Here is a 20191-nt window from a genome sequence, read left to right as displayed (position 1 = left end):
TACTGTGGGGTTGCTGTGTTTATGATAATATTTGTATCTAAATTGAATTGCAGTGGAAGGGATGAGATATATAATTTTTGTCATGCTTGTCTACAGTTGATGTCCAAAAGTATCCAGACGCCACTTTCATACAGTCAGCTACTTTAAATCAAGTGGTTGGATTGAATTAAGGTGCACCTATTGGTGGCACAGGTGTTCTATTGCGCACATACAGCTTGAATAACCTCCAACTACCATGGCTCATCCCAAGTATCGGCTATATGGGTATTAAGCTTTTAGCGTTGAGTTCATTGGAGTGACGGAGCTCCAGTATCTTATGGATGAGCTGGAGTGGCATTTCAAACCCAGCCTGATTTCACTGATGCTCTGGTGGATGAATGCAAGCAAGCAAATTCTCACCACAATCATTCAACACGTAGCACAAAGCCGTACCAAAACAGTAGAAGCTGTTTTTCCTTCAGCAAAGTAACTATTAATAACATTAATGTTGGACAAGCAGGTGTCTATACACATTTGGACACACAGGTCCGAGGTAGGTCAGAATGAAATTTCTATAATGAAGATGTTGACCTACAAATGATCCTGAGTAAAATGTCCATCTCCCTCTAGTGGCTGAAGTATTGTCATTCATACAGGTTAATATGGTGGTGTAGTTAATCTAGCTATGGGTTTCCACTGTGGCCTGAGGTTGAATGTACTATAGTCTGCCCCTTACAATCTCTCTGATCACTACAAGCCAGGTACCAGCAAACCTCAGCATCTGGTTGACCAGGTAGGTGGAACGAGGCTGCTGGCTTGCCACCTACAACAAGAAACACCTACGAGAACGGAAAAAGGCGATGACTAATGTTGCGAAACAGAAAGACCACAGGAACACTGAAGAGTTCACTTTTAAAACAGCCCGTTTATTCATTTAGTTTTAAAAAATAAAAAATAAAAACTAAAAAGGACTATTTCATTGTCGCTATAAGAAACAGTACGGAAGCACTGAGAGTCTTTGAGCCTTTCTAGCTCTTCAAGTATGTTCGTTCTGTTCATGAATCAGAGGCAGTGCCTCCATCAGAGCAGGCCAACGGGGCGCACAGGACGCAGGGCTAGAGATGAGTAGGCGAGGCAGCCTGGATCTTTTACAGGCCCAGAAAGTTCCCATTTCACAGCCCAGTCCAGGAAGGCCCAGCCAATCAAACTTCCAACTCATGTGCACCAGCTGAACTCGTCTGTTTGTTCGTCCAGTGATGACTACGCAGAAGTCCTGTCAGCAGCAAAGGATCATATGACACAAAGATCACAAAGAGGTGCAGAAAGAGATGGAGGAGAGATTTGGAGAAAGACAGAGATGCTTAATGAGAAAAAGGGGAAAATATAGTTAAGGAAGAGAATAAAAGAATGGGTTGTTTTAGAAAAGGGGGGCGGTTGGGGTAAGTGAGTGGTGACAGTGATTGAGGTTATGCTGATGAGGAGGATATATGTCCTGTGTTGCAAATCCAGATCCCAGTTATTTGCATAAATGTATCTTCTGACAATAATTACGAGGACACCAAGCAACACAACTTGCATCACTTTCAACAACAAATGGTAAGAAAAGAATTAAAGAAAAGAAAGAAATTAAGAAAAACTCATTACAATTTTCTTCCCTTGGTCGAAAAAAAAGGTCTTCACCAAATGTAAACAAATTCACTCCTTGGGTAAGAAAATAAAACGCAAAAAAAGTCTGAGATCTCCTTCACATCTGTCTCCACTGAGCCCCGCCTCTCCGAGCTCAGAAGCAGCCGAGGCAGTGCGGTAGTCTTTGCCCCCTTCATTGTGCCCCGTTTTCTGTCCTTTCTTTACGCGAGAGTCTCCCCCTGCAGGTCATCTCGGGTGCAGCAGGAAACGGTCAAGATACTGCGACAAGACCTCCCAGTTCCGCCAGAGAAAGGCCAGGATGATAATGAGGAGCAGGGTGGACAGTGTGCGGCTGCGCGTCTTCATCAGCGGGACCACACAGTTCGCCACCGTGGAGACGAACACCAGCAGGACCGCCATGACGGCTAGCAGCACGTTGATGAGTTTGCCGAGTAAAGTGCGTGCCGTTGCATTCTCCAAGCCCTCCAACTGCACCACCTGCTGCTGCTGTTGCTGCAGCTCCATCTTGGAGATACGCGTTTGGCAGGCCTCCAGCGCTTCCTATGGGCAAGGAGATATAAATGCAATTAACACATTAATGGCAGAGCTGAAACAGCCAGTCTGAAATAAAACTGCCATTCAAATCAGCCAGTTCAGCCCCTCAGGTTACTGTATTGTTTTGGTCTCAAGATTTCATAATTTAATTATTAGTAATATTAATGTGCATTAAGCCCAAAGCATTGTAATGTTTAACAATTGTCTTAATACACATTTTTAATATGAGCAGTAATTTTAATGCATATCAAGTTCACCGTTATGCTAATAGAGTACCAGAATGTATTTATGTCCTAACCCACAAGAAGGTGCTGTTCATTTCTGGTGCAGTGCACTGAATGCATTGGGCAAGCCTGGTAATCTTACATTCACCTGCCATTATAAAGGTTCTGAGGAAAAGCATAGGCTCCCCCTACAGTCAGAAAGTGTCATTCACAGACACACTTTTCTGGACGACCAGAGAACCACATGTGGACTGACTCAGTAGAGTAACATTACCGGATTATACACAAATATGACTGGTGTTATGCAGTTCTCACAAGAGTTAGCCTGTGTGCCGAGTCCTGAGCCCTGAGCAGCAACAACAGCGATGCCATTTTCTCGATTACAAATCACAATTATATTTAAGCTGTTATTTTAGAGGAATAATGCTACATAGTGTTGTTTTAAGAGTTAAATTTGCAGGGAAAAATCTGTTGAGTATAAAAACACTTGGCATAACAACACAAGTATCGTGATATCGTTTCACTGCCTGGCATACAGTGGCTTACATTTCCACCGCTTGTAGATTGAAAGACAGGTCTTAAGGCTTTCAAGTACCTGTATGTCTCTGGCCCGTTCGTAAGACTGGTATGCAATTTTTTCCTCCATGCTGGCCAGCTCCTGCTTTAAGTTCAAAATTTCATTTTGATGGAGTTCTGTAAGGTCGTTCAGCTGCTCCTCTAGGCGTTCACACCTGTCAATGCACACCAACAACACTACTGGTGAATACATGCAGAGAAAATGGGGGATTTAAATGGGTATGCACAGCACGGACAGAAAGCTTTCTGATCCCATCTTTAATCCTCATTTCATTACTGTTCAGCAGAGTGTGTGTTAAATGCAGATTGACAGACTGCCTTTTAACTGCTAATCCTCATTTACTACATTTATTTCTGTTCATATGTAGTCAGACAAATGCTCACACAGATTTGGAGTCAAATGAGATATGAGCGTCTCAGGCCTCTCAAGCATTTGAATGTTACGTGAAGGCGTGTACCTGTATCTCTCTTCCTGCAACGCTTGCATGATGAGGCTGTAGTCTCTCTGATAGTGGCTCTTCAAGTTATCAAATGACTCGTCCAGTCTGCTCTGGCTCTCTCTCAGCTCCTGAATTTCGTGAAACAACATATCGAAGCCCGAGCTTTGGCCCTGCTCCAGTGTGTTCCCTTTGGAGCTAGGGGGACCTCCGGGGGCCCCCGTGGTGCTGTTGGCCCCCGCTGAGCCCGATGTGGCGCTGGAGCAGTCGTCCTCACTGCCGTACTTGGGACTGGACTGTAGCTGACCGGGTGCCAGGGCCCTAGCTCCGGACGGCCCGGGCCCAGATATGGACTCATCACCCTGAGTCTCGTCCAGAGAGTCCTTCAAGGAAGAGATGTTATCTGCGCTGCCGAACTTGTTGCGGATGAGAGAGGCGATCTCGCGGGGCTTGGATACTACGGCGCCTGCAGCCGAGTGAGTGGCTTGGGAGAAGCTGGAAAGGCCACCGGTTACCTGACAGAGACAAGTGAGGTTGGGAAAGAATGACTCATGAAACCATAAGACAATAACAACAACAATGAAACCGATAGTAATACAGTACCACAGCATAGATGATGCAAACAGCATGCCTAGATCGTTTCACGCTGGCCGCAATCCACAAAAAGTAGTAAGTAAGTAGTAAGAAGCCATCTTTAAGTGCCATTCCTCAATACCAGTAAAACATACAGTGTCAGAAACCACCTAAAACCCTACCTGACAGCATTACTTAGAAACAATACGAGAAGTCAGTGGTAATCCAGCACAACCTATGCCTCTGGGTAGTTGAGATAGGAGGTTAGAAGCATAATCTACTGCTCTTTCCTCCAATAAGATGCACCTGAATACCTCGCTGAACTGGATTAGGCACATCACAAATGGTACACAAGTCTCCAGGGCAGAACATCCACAGAACATGGCTGGGCATGCCTAGCCCATACAACTTATGTGTAATGCGGTACCCCTAGAAAACATGGCCCAATTCTCTCATAACAACACTTCCCAAAGTACATCATCCTCCCACAGCATAACAATAGCAGAAGAAGCTCTACCTTGGCACCAACATCCTTAAGACCTTGGTGCATGTCCCGTAGTACATCTTTGGGCTGCCGCGGTATGCCATTATGCTCCACCTCCCTTAATTTACGGTGATAGTGCTCCAGCTTCCTCTGCAGCTGCTGGATGGTCTGAGCTGATTTCTGGTTCTTCTTCTCGAACACCTGTTTGATACGTGCGCTCTGCTGCTTGTCGGCGTTGTTGGCCAGCTTCAGGTACTCGGCCACATTGTCATCGCGGGCGGTCTGCTCAATCTTGATCTGCTCGGTGAGCTTGAGGATCTTCTGCTGCAGTTGAGCGATGGCCTGCTTGGTGCGCTGAGGATCCGGGGTGCCGTCCACAGAGTCCACGCCGTATGGGCCGCCGTCCGAGCTGCTGGATAGAGCATTGGGCGAGACGGCTGGGGCGTAAACCTCCAGACGATCCGCCTGGAGGGGAAAAAAAAAAATATATATAAAGAAAGAAAGAAGGTGCAGAAGGTCAAGATTAGAGTGTAATTAAGATGGAACACACAAAAAAAGCACAGTTGTAATGAAATAAGCTGCATAAGAAGCATAATTATCTAACACATGCAAATCAATTCATCGCACAAGAGCAGCCTACATATTTGTTTCTCTCTGATGAGAAGTATGCTCTGTAGCATACTCCGTCATTCAAGCGCTCGTACATCCTCACTAGCTGAGAAATTTGCAATGAACCACAGTAACTGAATGAGAAATCACCATGACTATGAGCTCGCTCTCGTCGCAGGCCATAAATGGAGAAGACCGCAGCCGCCTTTTCAAGCACTGTAGCATTAGCCGAGCAATAGCATGACTGTTTGGACCTCTGTACTATGACAAGAGTCCTCGAAAGCACAGTGATAATGGCTTACGCTCATATCACTGATAAAGAACCAGCACACTGCACTACATCATCAAATCTGCAGGACACACTGAAGCAATACCCACATTAAACAATAACCCAACAGAACAGCCCGGCGAAAGACGGATGGAAGCTCTGCACTGAAGATTTAACTAAAAATCTGAAGAGAGGTGGTAATCAGGACATATCAGATATGTTCAGGTTGGGATGAACTATGACCGCCCACATGGCCACACAAACGCACGTGCACCAAAAAAAAGGTTCAGCCCAGTTAACAGGAATATTGCCTTCACTGATCAAAGATAAGACAGGAACACATCAGCCTTCCAGTAAAGCTGAACCAATGTGGCGAAAGCACTAACTCACTTTCTCCAAGTACACTGAGGAAAATCAATAACCCAATGCTTTCATCAAAGCAAGAGGCCTCTCTGCTCTTCCTTAGCTCAAGTCCAAGATGAAACTACCTGATAAAACAGCAAATTATTCACTGGACAGAACAGGACTGGTGGATGTGGTACTGTGATGGCTGTAATATCAGCCTAGTCAGAATGAAACTGAAGGAAGGGAGGGAGGGGAACTACTGTGAGAACAATGGAAGCTCTTGCCTGTCCTACAAAGTCTGTCCTCGTGCTGCTGTAACCCCTCTGAACTCATTGTGGGTCATCTACTCTGAGTAATCATGACCCCGATAGCTTTGGGTTCGGTTGCAGCAGCAAGGTTATAAGATGCTAAATAGAAGCTAACTGTTGGGAAATTAAAATAAATAAATAAATAAATAAATTACAGCTACAACTCTCAGCTCTGTACAGCCACTGGCATGAGGGTAAATTGTAGCTATAGAATATTGCTGTAATTTGATCTGCTATACAGCTGAGCATCAAGAACCCATTTAGCCTGTTAGCTAACAGAACAGGCACACATGACACTCAGTAACACAACCGCTATATAAAGTAGGGCCCGACCAATGTATCGGCTGGTAGACAATGTAGGTCAAGGTAAACAATATAAATAAACCTTTTAAAAAGTAATGACAAAAAATAACTTTAATGACATTAAGCTAACTCCTTAACATGAACACACTGCACAAACTACAAAAGATAGCTAGCTAGCTAGCTTATTATCAAACGACCATACCAACACTTTCACTAAACCACAGCAACTTTAAAGCAATGTCTGTACCACAAGACTGTGATTCGAGGAGCTACTTACCCTCTCGTCACACATGATAAGTGTAGCGATGACAAAACTAAGAGGTCACCCCCAATAAAGTGTCAATTTCACATTAAAAACTCTCAATTTTGGAGTTCTTGCAACAATGTAAACCTGGCAGTTGTTATTTAAATATGCAAACATTCCACGATTAAACAGACCAATAGAAACGCTCCAAAATGACTAACCGAATCTGAACTTGGAGATTCAAGAGCTTTAAAATAGGATCAACCACAACACTAATTACGACAGACGTAACTACATTACACATATTTTAACCAACCAAAACTCTAAATAAAATTTAAAAAAAAACAAAAAAAAAACAACAACAAAAGGCAAGTGAAAAGAGCTTCTGCTACAAATCTATTCAATTCATTACAGAAAAACTGAATTATGAAAAGAGGGTCAATTAGGGCTAAGCAATTAATCCAATCCAACATTCAGTGTCTTTAAATCGACGCAATCTTGCCCATGTAGATTGTGGGCTTTTTTGTTTGTTTGTTTTTTTAAATGCTGTTAGAACTTTTCACATCGTGACTGAGACCAAAATGGCTCCCTGTTTACATTTTAGGCCACTAATGAGTATGTCCTAGGGCTGGGCAATATGACGATATTTTATCACATAAAGGATAAAAAGGATAAAGGTGCACGTATTTGTCACTGTACAGTGTGGACTGTACAGCGAAATGTGTCCTCCGCATTTAACCCATCTGGTAGTGAACACACACTCACACACACACATGTGTTAGGGGCAGTGAGTACACACACACACCCAGAGCGGTGGGCAGCCAACTCCAGCGCCCGGGGAGCAGAGAGTGTAAGGGCCTTGCTCAAGGGGCCAACAGCGGCAGCTTGCCGAGCCCGGGAATCGAACCCACAACCCTGTTATCGATATCCCGGAGCTCTAACCGCTGAGCCACCACTGCATTGTGATAAATGTGGTTATTGTGATACACAATATGCTTTTCTAAGCATATTGAGGATATTGTCAGTGCCTTAAGGGCAATGATCAACTGTCCATTTCATTACAAACCGTGTAATTAGTCTAATTAGTCTAATTAGCTTAATTGGATGAAGTGCAGCACATTTTGAATAGAAATCACTGTACTCAGTATTTCAATAGTAGTTGAGCCACCGGACACCATGAATTTCCAGATGTTCTCCCATGTAGTTCATTAACGGGAGGCTGATGTTTCTAAACAGCATAACAGTCAAAGATTATTTCACAGACAGCTCAACGTTTTTACTAACTTTAACTCAGAATTCAGTTCAAGTGTGTGCGAGGCTTTAAACACTGCCTCACGTGTTTGTTTGGGACGCATGGTGATGAGGATGAAACATAGTGGAAAACTCAAACACGAGCCAACTGAGCAGCTTAGATAACTGCTCATTAATCATAATCGAAGAAAAATGTACAAAAAAAAAAATGTCATACCGCCCAGCACTAAGGTCAATGGTTATTTGCTGTTACGCTGCAACCGCAGTTACGTCATTTGACTATAAAGCACCCTTAACAGTCTGATAATACCTGCAGATATACGTATATAACTGTACGCCTCTTTTTTCACACCTGTCTGATGCAGAAAGGCTTTTCGCCTTGACCCTGGTCCTGTTATCTCAGACCCCACAGTTCAGTTTGATTAGGTAAGTGTTAAAGCCTCTTACTGAGCTGAGTCGGCATAGGCCATGCCTCACCTCAAACATGCTCGTTGACAGCTCTCTGGTATAGTGGCCAAGTGCTTGAATGTCGGGCAGCCAGCATGCTTCGCAGGGGGAAAAGACAAGGCCAAACATATTGCCCAATTAATTCGGGTCATGTGGCTACTATGAAGCCTATACGCATTACTGAAAAAAAAGTAGAGCTGCTTTAGGTTGCTATCGTGTAAGGCATAAAGGAATGGCACCAACTATTGCAGCCCCCACTCTAATGAGCTGGTGGCTCACATATAGAGTTTGGAAAGACAGATAACACTTGGGAATGCCATTCCACTGGGTAAGGAGAAGCACAGACCTTCTAGTTGGTTCCAGTATGGCTTTGCAGTTCCAGGTGAGTCAAATGTCCCGGGCATATTACCAGACTCCTCAGTATGTCTGTGAAACATGCTTAGCTGGAGAAACCAGAGTGCTAACGCAACAATACCATGTGTTCATACAACAGCTTTATCCAGGAGCTCATGGCCCAAGGTATGCTGCGAGAAAAAGAGACATATTCTTGGCGGAAAATGGGAGTCTGATCAGCATGACAAAAGGGACTACTTTCACAATAAAAGAGCAGTGCAGTGCCTGATCTGTATGAGCACACACATCCTGAGGCTAAATACTTGAAAAAGACCGCGCAGGTAGACAGATGCTACGTCCTGGTTCGGAAAACAAAGTGCACAAGGCGTCATTTTCTACTAGTGCCTACCCAAGTTCACTGACCCGGAGTGCTCCCAGAAACAGCTAAATTTAGCAAGGCTTAGAGAACATAGTGACCCGCCACACAAGCTCCCTGACCTGCGAGCACTGTCATCCCAGCACATCCATCCTGGAGTATAATCGGAATAATCAGAGCCTAGAGGCTTCTCCGAGAAGCTCGTAGTAGGGAGAAGATTCAGGCAACCTGCTATGACACACAAGGATACACACACTCTCGGGCACAACCGAAATCCACTGGCGTCACCACAATCTTCTATTTCACGGCTCAGAGATTCAAAATGCGACCGTGCAGGCGAGCGACTACAGGAAAGAGAATGCGGTGACATTACTGGCATAGAAACACTGGAAGTAAATGGGGCGTGCCAAGAACGTGCCAACCTGAGCACACATTAAACCTCATATAACACAAGGCTACAGAGTTCCACAACTGTAGCACTGATAGTTTGCACTGGTATAATGCAGGTGTTCATACTGTGAGAAGAGTTGGAGCCAGACAGGTCACTTAATTACCCATGTTAATTACTACAGCATGGACGCTAGTTTCTTTATAAACCAAACGTTCCTTTAACTGGATTAACTGGACAGATTACTAATTGGCTCTTGTTATGAAAGTGCTAATGGAAAACTACAAAACATTCCATGGATAATAAGCGCAAATATTTGCAATGTTCTTAAATCTAAACCTAGACTAAGCTGTCGTTGGGGAAAAATACAAAAATAAAAAAACCTTAAATGGAAATTTGCCAATGATCAAACCCATCATTAAACCCATAATATGTTTATTCTGGACCAGAGGGAAAAGAAACGCCTAGAAATGCAAGCAAAGCACATAGAAGATTTATGACATGATATTTCAGCACCCTGTTCTCCTAGTGATTAATGCAGTTATCAACTCCAGTGCTGGGAATCTACTGCTATCCTATACGTCTTCCCTTGCTCTACCACAGCTGACAAAATTAACAAAATACTCCACAAAGTCATAACAATAAACAAATAATATCAAGCAGTATCAAGGAGGGTCTCTGACCTAGCTCAGCATATTCAAGCTGACGGGAGAGGGATATAAAACAAGATATTAGTGGTTATTGTTAGTTTTCCCCATCCACAGATGCATGGTGACATAATCAAGGATCAAAACATGTTAAAAAGAAAGGCAATAGACTACATTTTTAAGAAAAATGTCAGGGAAATTTAACAATTTAAGATTAATATGATCAGGGACATCAACTAATACTTTTAAGTGGTTCTTTTAATTCCAAGCTGACTTTAATAATGATCCAATTACCAGAATCTCATGAACTGTAGGACACTGAGACTGAAACTGAGCAGAGCAGTAGGTCTCCAGGAAAGACATGGAGTGTCCCTATCTATGTGGAGGTTTCATAATTTCACAATCTAAGATTAAGGCTGTTGTCACACCTTGATCTTTTACTGCAGTCCATACCAGAGTGTGAATATCTGAGATGCATCTTATATGTGGCTGGTCTGGTTTCATATTGAACTGACCAAAGGAAGTGCATAAAGAAAGGCTAGACAACTGGAGCAATACAAGCAGTCTGTAGGGCTGCACAGTGTATTATGCCAGCATTGCCATTGCAACGCACAATATGCACATGCACAGTATTCACATCACAGGATGTGCAATGCAAGGCATATGAGATCATACATATGCTGCAATTGGCTTGATACAAAAGGAACTTTTCCACAGTCCTAGGGGTAGGTAATATGATATTTTATTGAATCGTGATCTACTGTTTTATAATTATTTATTTTTCGCAATATTAAAACAATACAGGATTTTTTTTCATGTCATATTTCAAGTCATGTTATTAATAATACACTTGGCGGATCCAAAATTGGAGTAAAATAAATGGAATTTCACAGACATAACTTGCCTGTGGTACTTAGGTAATGGAAAATGAGAACAGTGAGGAATTTGTTTTGTTTAAGCAGCAAATATGTAGCAATACATCTCTGATATAATCACTAACATTGGACTCTGCACTTCCTGCGATATGCAGATTTTGTTCAGCTCTACGTCCCAATATGTTGCATGAACATAGAGCCGCTTCAGGTCGATCTGCACAGAGAGAGTAATAAACCTAAAGCTTACTTGATCTCCACTTCTTTATGATAATTGGATTAATTATGTGTCACTCTGAATTCAGTTCAACCAAGTGATCAAAGATTCATTTTGTGGTAAAAGTGAATGCTTCACCTAACGCCCGCCAGTCGGTAGGATTAGCAGCAGCTTGATATGACGGTCTGTCAAAAATCAAACGTCGAAAGTTAAAACAGGCAGATATGTGCAGTGCCGTGCACTGAGAAAAGATCGATCTGAGGTCAAACTCCCATGTTTAGTGCGGACCATCGTAAAACGTGTTTTTACACATGGACCAAGACCTGTAATGCTTGGCGGACCATGGTTCAGCTGTTTGAATTTATCTGTCAAAATGGGCTGAACTTAAGAAACAGGTCTGATTGGTCCGCGTTAAACTAGGCCGTTGTTTTAGCACCCTAAAAAACACAAGATAGAGACAAGTGCTGAGCTCAGTGAAGAATTTCTACAGCATTAAAAATGAGAAGCATCTCTAAAAGCTTTATCTGTAATTAAAGGACCTCGCCTCGGTCATAGCGAACTAAGCGATCGATTCATGAAAGACTTTTATTACTTACTCGGTCCGATTCCTCGGTGGAGTGGTACCCGGACGTCAGCAGCATGTCGGCCAGAGCGGGGCTGCTGGGCGTGTCCGTGGTTGAGGACGAGCGAGGGCGTCCGGCCTGCACCAAGGCCTCCTGGGTACTGCGCCTGTGGATCTGGGGGCTGCCTTTCTGGGGGGCCTCCCCGCCCCCCCCGGCCTTGCTGCGGCGACTCTGCAGGCTGGTCCCTCTCTTCATCATGGGGGGGGCACCTCGGATCTGCTGCAGCACGCGGCTCAGAGCTGCAGGGGGGGCGGAAGCGGGGGGGTCAGAGTCGGAGGGGGCGGCGCTAGTGGCGGGCGCTTCCCCGCCCAACTCTGGCCCCGCCTCTGTGACCTCGGGGGTGGGGCCCGCAGAGGAGGAGGAGGTGGCAGCGGCGGAGGCGGCGGCATCGTGCGGCGAGACGGACGAGCGCCGCCGCTGAGGCTGGAAGAGCTGCTTCAGGCCGTGACCCAGCGCACCCATGTTCTCCAAGGCATTGTGGGTAATTTTGGACAGGCCATGCTCGGGCTCTGAAGCCCTCCTGCTCACCTCCGGCTCCGCTCGACCCCCAGAGTCTGGCTCCTCCGCGCCAGGTTGCTCACTACCACCCTGATCCATCGGGGGGACGCCAGTCTCACTCAGAGGGTCAGCACGGGGGCGGGGTCCAACTAAGCCCCGCCTCCACTAGCCCTCTGACAGGCTGATTCAAAGCCAGGAAGCAGGGAGGGAGGCTGGCGCTCAGGTGGACTCTGTGAGCGTGCATGCATCTGCGGATTGGCTCAAAGTCATGCTCGTCTACCACAGAAGGAAAATAAAATGGATTATGACATGCGGCACTGAGTGATGGAACACAAGCAGCAGCTACAGGAGAGCTGAAACTAAAAGAAAAGCAGCAGTACGTCGGGTTGGCTTCGGGAGACAAGGGAGTGGCTTTTTTTTTTTTTCTTCACGTAATCCTATTGCAAGGTGTCGGGTTCCTCAGCTGATGTCATTAGGATGTGACTCACTGGCATACCAATCCTGTAGGCAAGGTCTTAAGTCACAGAACAAACAAGCCAAACCTGTGCGTTTCTCAAAGCCAACCCGTAATCACTACAGTTACTACATTAATGAGGATACACTCTACTAAGCAGTCTACAGTCATGAGTGGTGAGGTGACAAAAGAACTGCAAAATAATTCAAGCGATGAGAATTTCTGAAATGTTCACAGGGTCTCTTCCATTGAAGCTTGTGTTTAGGTGAATGTCAGGGGTCAGCTTATGAAGCATCTAAGACTAAGACTATGTCCATAGGAATGTTCTTACATGCACTTTTCAGAAAAAAAAAACATGAAGTTATCAAATATTCTCTTTTAGACTTATTAAGTCAGGTATTAATAATATTAATATTAATAATTCTCTTAAGATTTTCCATGTTTCCATTAAATGTGTGCAAAATGCAGGAAAAACAAGAACTAGAAATGATGGTAGAGGAAACAAACAGAAAGAAAATCCTTGAGAAAAAGTCCTTGGAAGAATATAAAAAAATGTGGCGTGACATTGGAAAGCCACTATTTTCCTTATATAGAAAATTTTAGAGGCTGACCTTCTGTTCTCATACAGTCAGAGCAGCGTGAGGCCACGGTAAATCACACGGTTAAGAAAAATAATTACATTTAAAGAATACTAATGGTTTTTGACTTTTTTCTTAAGGAAAAATGAGATAACTTTCTTTAAATTACTCATTTAAATAACTGATCTTAATTCTTTTCTTAAGAATAAAGTTAAGAATAATATTATAAGAAAATTTCATATTTTCCGAATCCTTTAAACCGCATCCTTCATTACTCCTAATGTAGGAACTACTGTGAACTACTTGGCAACTGTTTGGTTTAGCATATCTTTTAAAGTCTCACAAGGTTCTATTTCAGGGCCTATAAATCTACAGTATAATGTTTATTACAACAGTAGTGTAGTTATGAGAGTGACAAACTGAAGTGTGGGTTTACATACAGACTCTAAAGGTTTAAGCCACTTTTGTGAATCCAGGCCCAGAAGCTTTTGCACAAACATATGGACTAGTGGCTACAGACATTTGGTTGCCAATGCTGTAATTACAATAATCGTAACTGATATCAAAATATTAACGTCAAAAACGAAAGAGAGAGCCCCCTTTGGTGAAGTCCACTGCAGAAATTCACTGTGAAACTACTGTTAAATAACCTTGAGAATGACAACAAAAGCATGAACACGAGCTAGGGTGACAGAGCCGTGTGTTGGGTGTCAGTGAGTCATGTGGGTTGAATGAAGCGTTAACCAGAAAACTGGAGCGGACTGAGGCAGGGTGCCTGACACTTAACGGCAATCTCTCGCTGAAGATACGGAGAGACAGCGCAGCTCTGGTAGCCGTTCGGCCACGCTCTTATCCGTCAAGTGCAAAACAACGCAACACTTAATCGTACAGGTGTTCAGAGGTGAGAGAGTGTTAGGTTACGTTGTCATTAGGTCCTGTAAAAGAAGGCTAAACATCCTCTTCGGAGAACACAGGGCAGGGAAAACATCGACCCACACAGTAGCGCTATGAACTGTCTTTCTTAGAAAGAGCAGGCGATAAACAAACAACGAGAGGAAGACAGACTGAGCTCTGTGTAAGACAGATAAGAGAAAAGAGCAAGAAGAAAAGAGGATGTGAGAGAGACACTGCGACTGAGATAAGAGTGTGCTGCTTACCATCAGTCCAGCCTGGCCTCCTCTGGCTCTATGTTCAGGAATGGCTGTGGAAGAAAATGGACGCAGTTGTCAGACTCACTGGACTCAAACCAACGGCACCAAGATAACGCATCTTACTCTATTGCACAGTGTCCCTCAACCTGGATCACAGAAAACAGAAAGAAGTTCTCTCACTTTTTAATCAAGAGTTTTGATTGGCTGCCCTGCATTGCTGGTCACATAAAACTAATTGACTGTCTTTGGTACATAAACCTGCATAAATATCATAAGTGGACTTACAGAAAAACGCAGGACACGTCCCCTTTAACAGTGAACAAAACAGACCTGAAGCTGAAGGCCCTGCTGTGCTCTCTGGTTCTCCTGCAGTTGTATACCCCTGCAGCTGCAAGAGCTCTCGGTGCGGGTCAGCTGCTGCAAGGATTCGCACTGACCCCACCACAGGCCAAACAGACACCAGCCTGTGCTCCCCAGCGAGACTCAACAAACTGACATCCTCTGAAGATTTTTTCCAAGCCGACTACACTTTCACTGGCGGCAAATTCTAGAAGTGCACAGCTGATGTTCATGAAACACCTCAGTGCAGGAGATGCTGCGGTAGGTGCTGAGGTAGAATCACTGTGAATCTGAGCCTCCTGAGCCAAGACCCAGGTGTGTTGAGGTGTCTAAAGCCTTGGTCCGCTCTGCTTGACAGTGGAGCTACAGCTTAAGACATGTCTGAGAAAGAAGTGCGAAAGAGAGAGAGCACGCGAGAGAGAGAGCGAGCGAGCAAGCAAGCATGCAGGCCTGCTGTAATCCTCTTTATTCTGCTTCCTCCCACAAACACATAGCTTCTTGTAACACTGCTGCGGTACGACAACACCATCAAATCATTTCAGCTCATCATACTATTACACCCGCCTGCCGCGGGGTCACCCATCAGCTGTATTAAAGTTCTGGGTTGAACATACAAGAGATCCCTATTCTCCTCATGGAGATTGTGGTGGTTAAGCTGCCGTGCATTCATGACCAAGCTAAATGCCCATAGAGCGACCAGTTCTCTCTAGTTCCAGCAAATCGAACACATCACTTCAGCGGGGCAAACACGGACCAGCCAAACCAGAGGCCTTCACCTGAATGATAGAACAAACAATGGGCCAAATATGAGCAAACAGCCTGCGGTCAACAGCCGGGATGAGTCAGGATTGACTATTCAGCTTCTCTTTCTGGAAAGTCAATTTTTTAAATAGACAATGATCAAGTTAGGCCCGTCATGATCCATCGATTAAAATCGATTAGTTGATTTTAAATCAATTCATCAATTTCATGGCAATTACCATGATGCAGAAAAAGCGTTGGCTTATTAACCGGCCTTTCTTTAAAAAAAATGAAAACAAGGATTACTCACTTCAGGTAGTCTCAGAGCGTTTTCACACCTTCGCAATTTTTAGTCCAGTAAAATCGGACTCTGGTTCATTTTCAGCCTTGGTGTGATTCATTTAGACAGGTGTGAATACAGTATGCACTTGGATGCAGATGAGAACAGGTGGTCTTAGTCCGGTCCCAAACAAACCCTGGAGAACGTGATCTGACATCGAGCTGACCCAACTATCAGGTGTGCTCTGCAAATTTGAGCTAAGCAGCTCCCACAGCCAGGTGTTAACCTGGTATACTACCCAGATACTTAACATTACTACAGCTATGAACAGATGCCATTGCTCCACGTTAAACAGCACAGAAATCTGCAGCACTTACCCAGAACACAGGCCCTTCCTTGCTCCCACCCCAGACATGACTGACCAATAAGCAGAGAGAACAAAGCCAGAGCAAAACCAAACCAAACCAAGGGCAATCCGCTCCAATTCAGACCAGAACAAATGAACGGTAGGTGTGTAAATGCCCTTAAATTCAGAGTACCGACCTACCTACCAATATAACTCCAGTCACAGCCTCACACAGCGTCCTTAACCAAGACTCCTATCCGTCAGCCATACGACGTCAGATTTAGAGGCAATGGACGGCAGCACACGTGAACCATCATGTCTCCATGAGTTCTCCAGAAGCAATGAAGCTGTTGTGCCCGTGTACACCATGCATGATTAATCAGATAAACAGCGGGAGTGTCACACTTATACACGCCGCACGGCTTGCGTATGCGACACGGCAGCAGCTTCACCCACCCAAACACGCCCAGAACACCCTAAGGCACTGCCACATCAGACTGGAGAGCTATGAAGAAGGTAAACGAAAGAACTAGCATCAATGGTTCAGGGTCTAACTCAGGGTCCGGGCAAATCAGACACTTCCATCATGTAGTTGATGGAAAAAAATGCATGCAACATCATACACAGACACACACACACACACACACACTCAAGTGGGTTGTATTTTCTGAGGATGAAACGGGTCATCTCGGTCTCCCCCATCAGTATCCTCCCCAGGCTCACACAGCTCTGCAAGGTCATACCAGAGATCAGGGTGTCTGTGTGTGTTTGTTTATGTGAGTGGACGCTCTCACTCTTTCAGCATAAGCGGAAATACCAGAAATATCAGACAACAGTGAGTATGAAATATGTAATTGCAATGTAATTACATGTTCCTTACTCTAAGGAGGAATATTACAGACACTAAGTCTATATCCAAATCAGGTCAGATGATAGACAGCCTTCTCCAACGCTCAGTGTTGTGACGGTCGGTCATAAGCGACTCCACCATACCTCTGCCCATTCATCAGTTTGCCCGCCCTGTCGTCTCTACATAGAAAGATGATGGGAGTTAATCCAAAGGGGGTAATCCAAAATAATCTCTTCAGGTCATAGACGATGACTGGCATTCGATCCAGGCGAGGGTGGTGGGTTGGGTGTCTTGCCTCTCCAGTCAGCTAACCTCATACGCTGCAGCTGAACATCACATGCTGCAAAGCAGACAAGCAGACACATTAAGCAACATGTACCACCTAAAACATTCAAGTCAGAGCTTATTGAGAAAGGACAGTGGGAAATGACATTTAACAAATCATCACTTTGAGCAATCAGGCCATGTGCAATTTTAGCTAAACAAGCCTGCTTTCATAACATGACAGATGTCTCCCAGATCTGAAAATGTGACAAACCACATTAACATTAATAATAACATAATAATAATATTATTATTAACCATCATACCGAACCACAGTGTCACCTGCTGACTAGCCTGACCACCCTCCTTGCATCCAACTGCTGGTCCGGGTGGCCAGTCTACGCCCAGAGCTGGCTAGCACCGTAATTAAGCCCACAATGTCACGCAAACATCAGAAATGAGCTCCCAAACCGCTAGAAACATCTCCCTGAAGCCCACAGCTCACCACAAACCGATGAAGAGCTTGCGTTAGTCAGGCTTTTGGACGTGGCAGTCGTGTCCTGCTAGGCTGGAGGGAGGTTCAGGGTAGATTAGCTAGCTAGCTAGCAGGCTAACGCTAGCCAGGCACCTGCTCCGCTAACCGCTAGCGCCGGCTGTTACAGCGGAGGCTGGAGCTCGACCTCGAAGCTCGGATCCGGCACTTTATCACCACCGCCCGAGCAAGAACGACCGGTTGACGACTGTAGAGACGGGGACCGGACCTGACACGACAACTTAATGGACATTTTAGCGAGCCAACTTTGTCTTAGTCGTTGTCATCGGTGTTTTGAGTTTGCCGAGGAAGTTGAGCGGAAATGCTGAGGCTGCTTCCACCCCCTGCCTCTCGTTTCGAGGCGGAGAGCTAGCTAAGCTAAGCTAAGCTAAGCTAAGCTAGCTACATAAACAGGCACAATCAATCAATCCAGACTGGCTGGACGAAGTCACACACTTGCTAGCTCGCTGGCTAACCCGGGTAGCGTTAGCTAGCCTGCTAGCCAGCGAGGAGGAGGCGGAGGGAGGAGGCGGAGGGAGGTCGGTCGGTCGAGTTAGCACGCGAGGGCAGCAGCAGCAGCAGCAGCTGCAGATGCACCAGCTGCAGATGCACCACCGACACACGACCAGACATCTTTTCAGCGAGTTTACGACGCGCCGAGCGATAAAACAGCACGATAGGAACTTACATGAGCCCTGAGAGGATTGTGCTGCTGCTGCTGCTGATGACCGTTCATTCCTCTCCGTTGAAACACTCCCACGATGACGTCAGCAGAAAAGCATGCTGTGCACTACCCAGTGACATTCACATGCACCCTTAGCTGAAAACACTGGCCCTTGCTTCTTGTCAGCTGCCTGCACGGATTACTTCGGCCCTCCACGTTAGAACCAAGTTATCGGGCTAGATTAGGTAGCGAGAGCGCGCGAGCACCAAATGCACCCAGTCTAGTTAACAGCATCTGAGGCCTGCAGCTCCTGCAAAGTAGTAAGAAACTGAAGGCTTTCATCTGAAGGCTTACCACCTAGGCAAGACTATTCTAGGCAGTCATCACCATGGTAACGTGATGGGTTTTATACTCCAAATGCATGAGAAAAGAAAAGCACAGCACAGTTATTTTTATTATTTTTTATTGTACAAGCAGTCCACATACAGGAGAAGCCTACACAGACCTAATTTTCACATAATTTTGGTTGGGGCTGTAGTCTCACCAATGACCAAGTCACTACCTCCATAGGCTGGGCCTGCTTTGACATGAAGGGGGGAAAGCTGAGCTGGATAGAGCAGAGATTTCCACCCTCGGCTAGCAAAAGCTTGATCCAAGGTCACTTTAGGGTCTGTCCCGCCATCCTTTGAGGACTGCTTGGGTGGGCTGTAGGCCAGAGCAGAATGGTGCATTGGCCACGAGTAGAGTTGTGGCATTCCTTGATGATCGTACCTCGCGGCTGCAGATGGGTAAGCCAATGAAGAGGTTTGTAGATGTGGCGCAACAGGCGTTTGGTATACGGGGAGTTGCCAGTTCTGCCAGGGCAATGAGCCTTTTTGAGCTTGCCCAGTGTACCTGTGGGGGTAGGACATCCAGGGCATTTGGTGTGCTTGCCTGACTTCACTGGCAGGGCCGAGAACTGGAGGGCTCTGGGAATGTGTGGGAAATAAAGGACCATATGCTGCAGGTGGCCAAGGGAAGCGAGACCAGTGCTGGTGATCGGCACTGGGAGGTTTACTGCCAGTTGTGGCAGTAGTTGTTGGGGCAGTTGTGGGGATCCTGGGAGGGGCACCAGGATAGCCAGGGTAGAAGAGCCAATGCTTAGCATGGCCATAAGGATACCAAAACCGCTCATCAACACTGGGAAGTTTAACTGTTGTGGTGGTGGCAGCGGCAGTAGTAGTAGTTGGGGCAGTAGTTGTTGGAGCAGTTGTGGGGCTCCTGGGAGGGGCACCAGGATGAAAGAGCCAATGTTTAGCGTAGCCATAAGGATGCCAAAACTGCTCATCAACACTGGGAGCTGTAACTGTTGCAGGATCAGTTGTTGGGTTCTTGGCAGGAGCACCAGGATAGCCAGGGTAGAAGGGCCAAAACTCAGGCCCAACATAAGGGAAAGGGTAGTCTACAGAAGAGAAGGGAGGTACTGGTGGAAGCTCTTGATCTGCAGGTGAAGGCATGGCGGCTACTGGGCAGGAAAGGGTCAACTCCCCATTACTATACATCACCGACAACAGCCGTTCAGCACCCTGAGAGAGAGAGAGAGAGATAGATAGATAGAACATCAAAGCACAACAAAATACTGAAGCAGCACTCAAGACTATAAATATAGAAATTTTACCTCAATTTGCCAACAGCTGCTCGTATACGGAGCAGTGACAACCCATCCACTGGGCACAGCCTCCAGGGTGAACCCACAGGAGTCACAAGCTTGAGCCAGGGGCTGCCATGCTCCACTCACTAGAAAACAAAAGCTTTCTTGGAATCCAGCCA

The 20191-nt window shown here is 45.5% G+C and overlaps 1 protein-coding gene across 9 annotated transcripts; it reads right to left on the bottom strand.

Moving 5' to 3' along the window:
* Window positions 1-884: 884 nt before the first annotated feature.
* tmcc1b (transmembrane and coiled-coil domain family 1b) lies at window positions 885-18680 on the bottom strand. Of its 9 annotated transcripts, none has more exons than XM_072665414.1 (8): window positions 18407-18680; window positions 16953-17262; window positions 14373-14416; window positions 11659-12459; window positions 4488-4919; window positions 3419-3912; window positions 2980-3115; window positions 885-2166 (listed from the first exon to the last, which is right to left on the bottom strand). In XM_072665414.1, the coding sequence occupies exons 4-8, from the start codon at window positions 12280-12282 to the stop codon at window positions 1852-1854; spliced, it is 2001 nt and encodes a 666-aa protein (XP_072521515.1). In that variant the 5' UTR covers window positions 12283-12459; window positions 14373-14416; window positions 16953-17262; window positions 18407-18680; the 3' UTR covers window positions 885-1851. The 9 variants fall into 9 exon arrangements, with proteins under 9 accessions (XP_072521515.1, XP_072521518.1, XP_072521514.1 ...); XM_072665417.1 differs by having other exon boundaries at window positions 11659-11924; XM_072665413.1 differs by having other exon boundaries at window positions 17066-17262.
* Between the last annotated feature and the right edge of the window lie 1511 nt (window positions 18681-20191).

This window comes from Salminus brasiliensis, chromosome 21 (assembly GCF_030463535.1).
Source record: "Salminus brasiliensis chromosome 21, fSalBra1.hap2, whole genome shotgun sequence".
Lineage (NCBI taxonomy): Eukaryota > Metazoa > Chordata > Actinopteri > Characiformes > Bryconidae > Salminus > Salminus brasiliensis.
This window is presented reverse-complemented; position numbering and strand designations above follow the sequence as displayed.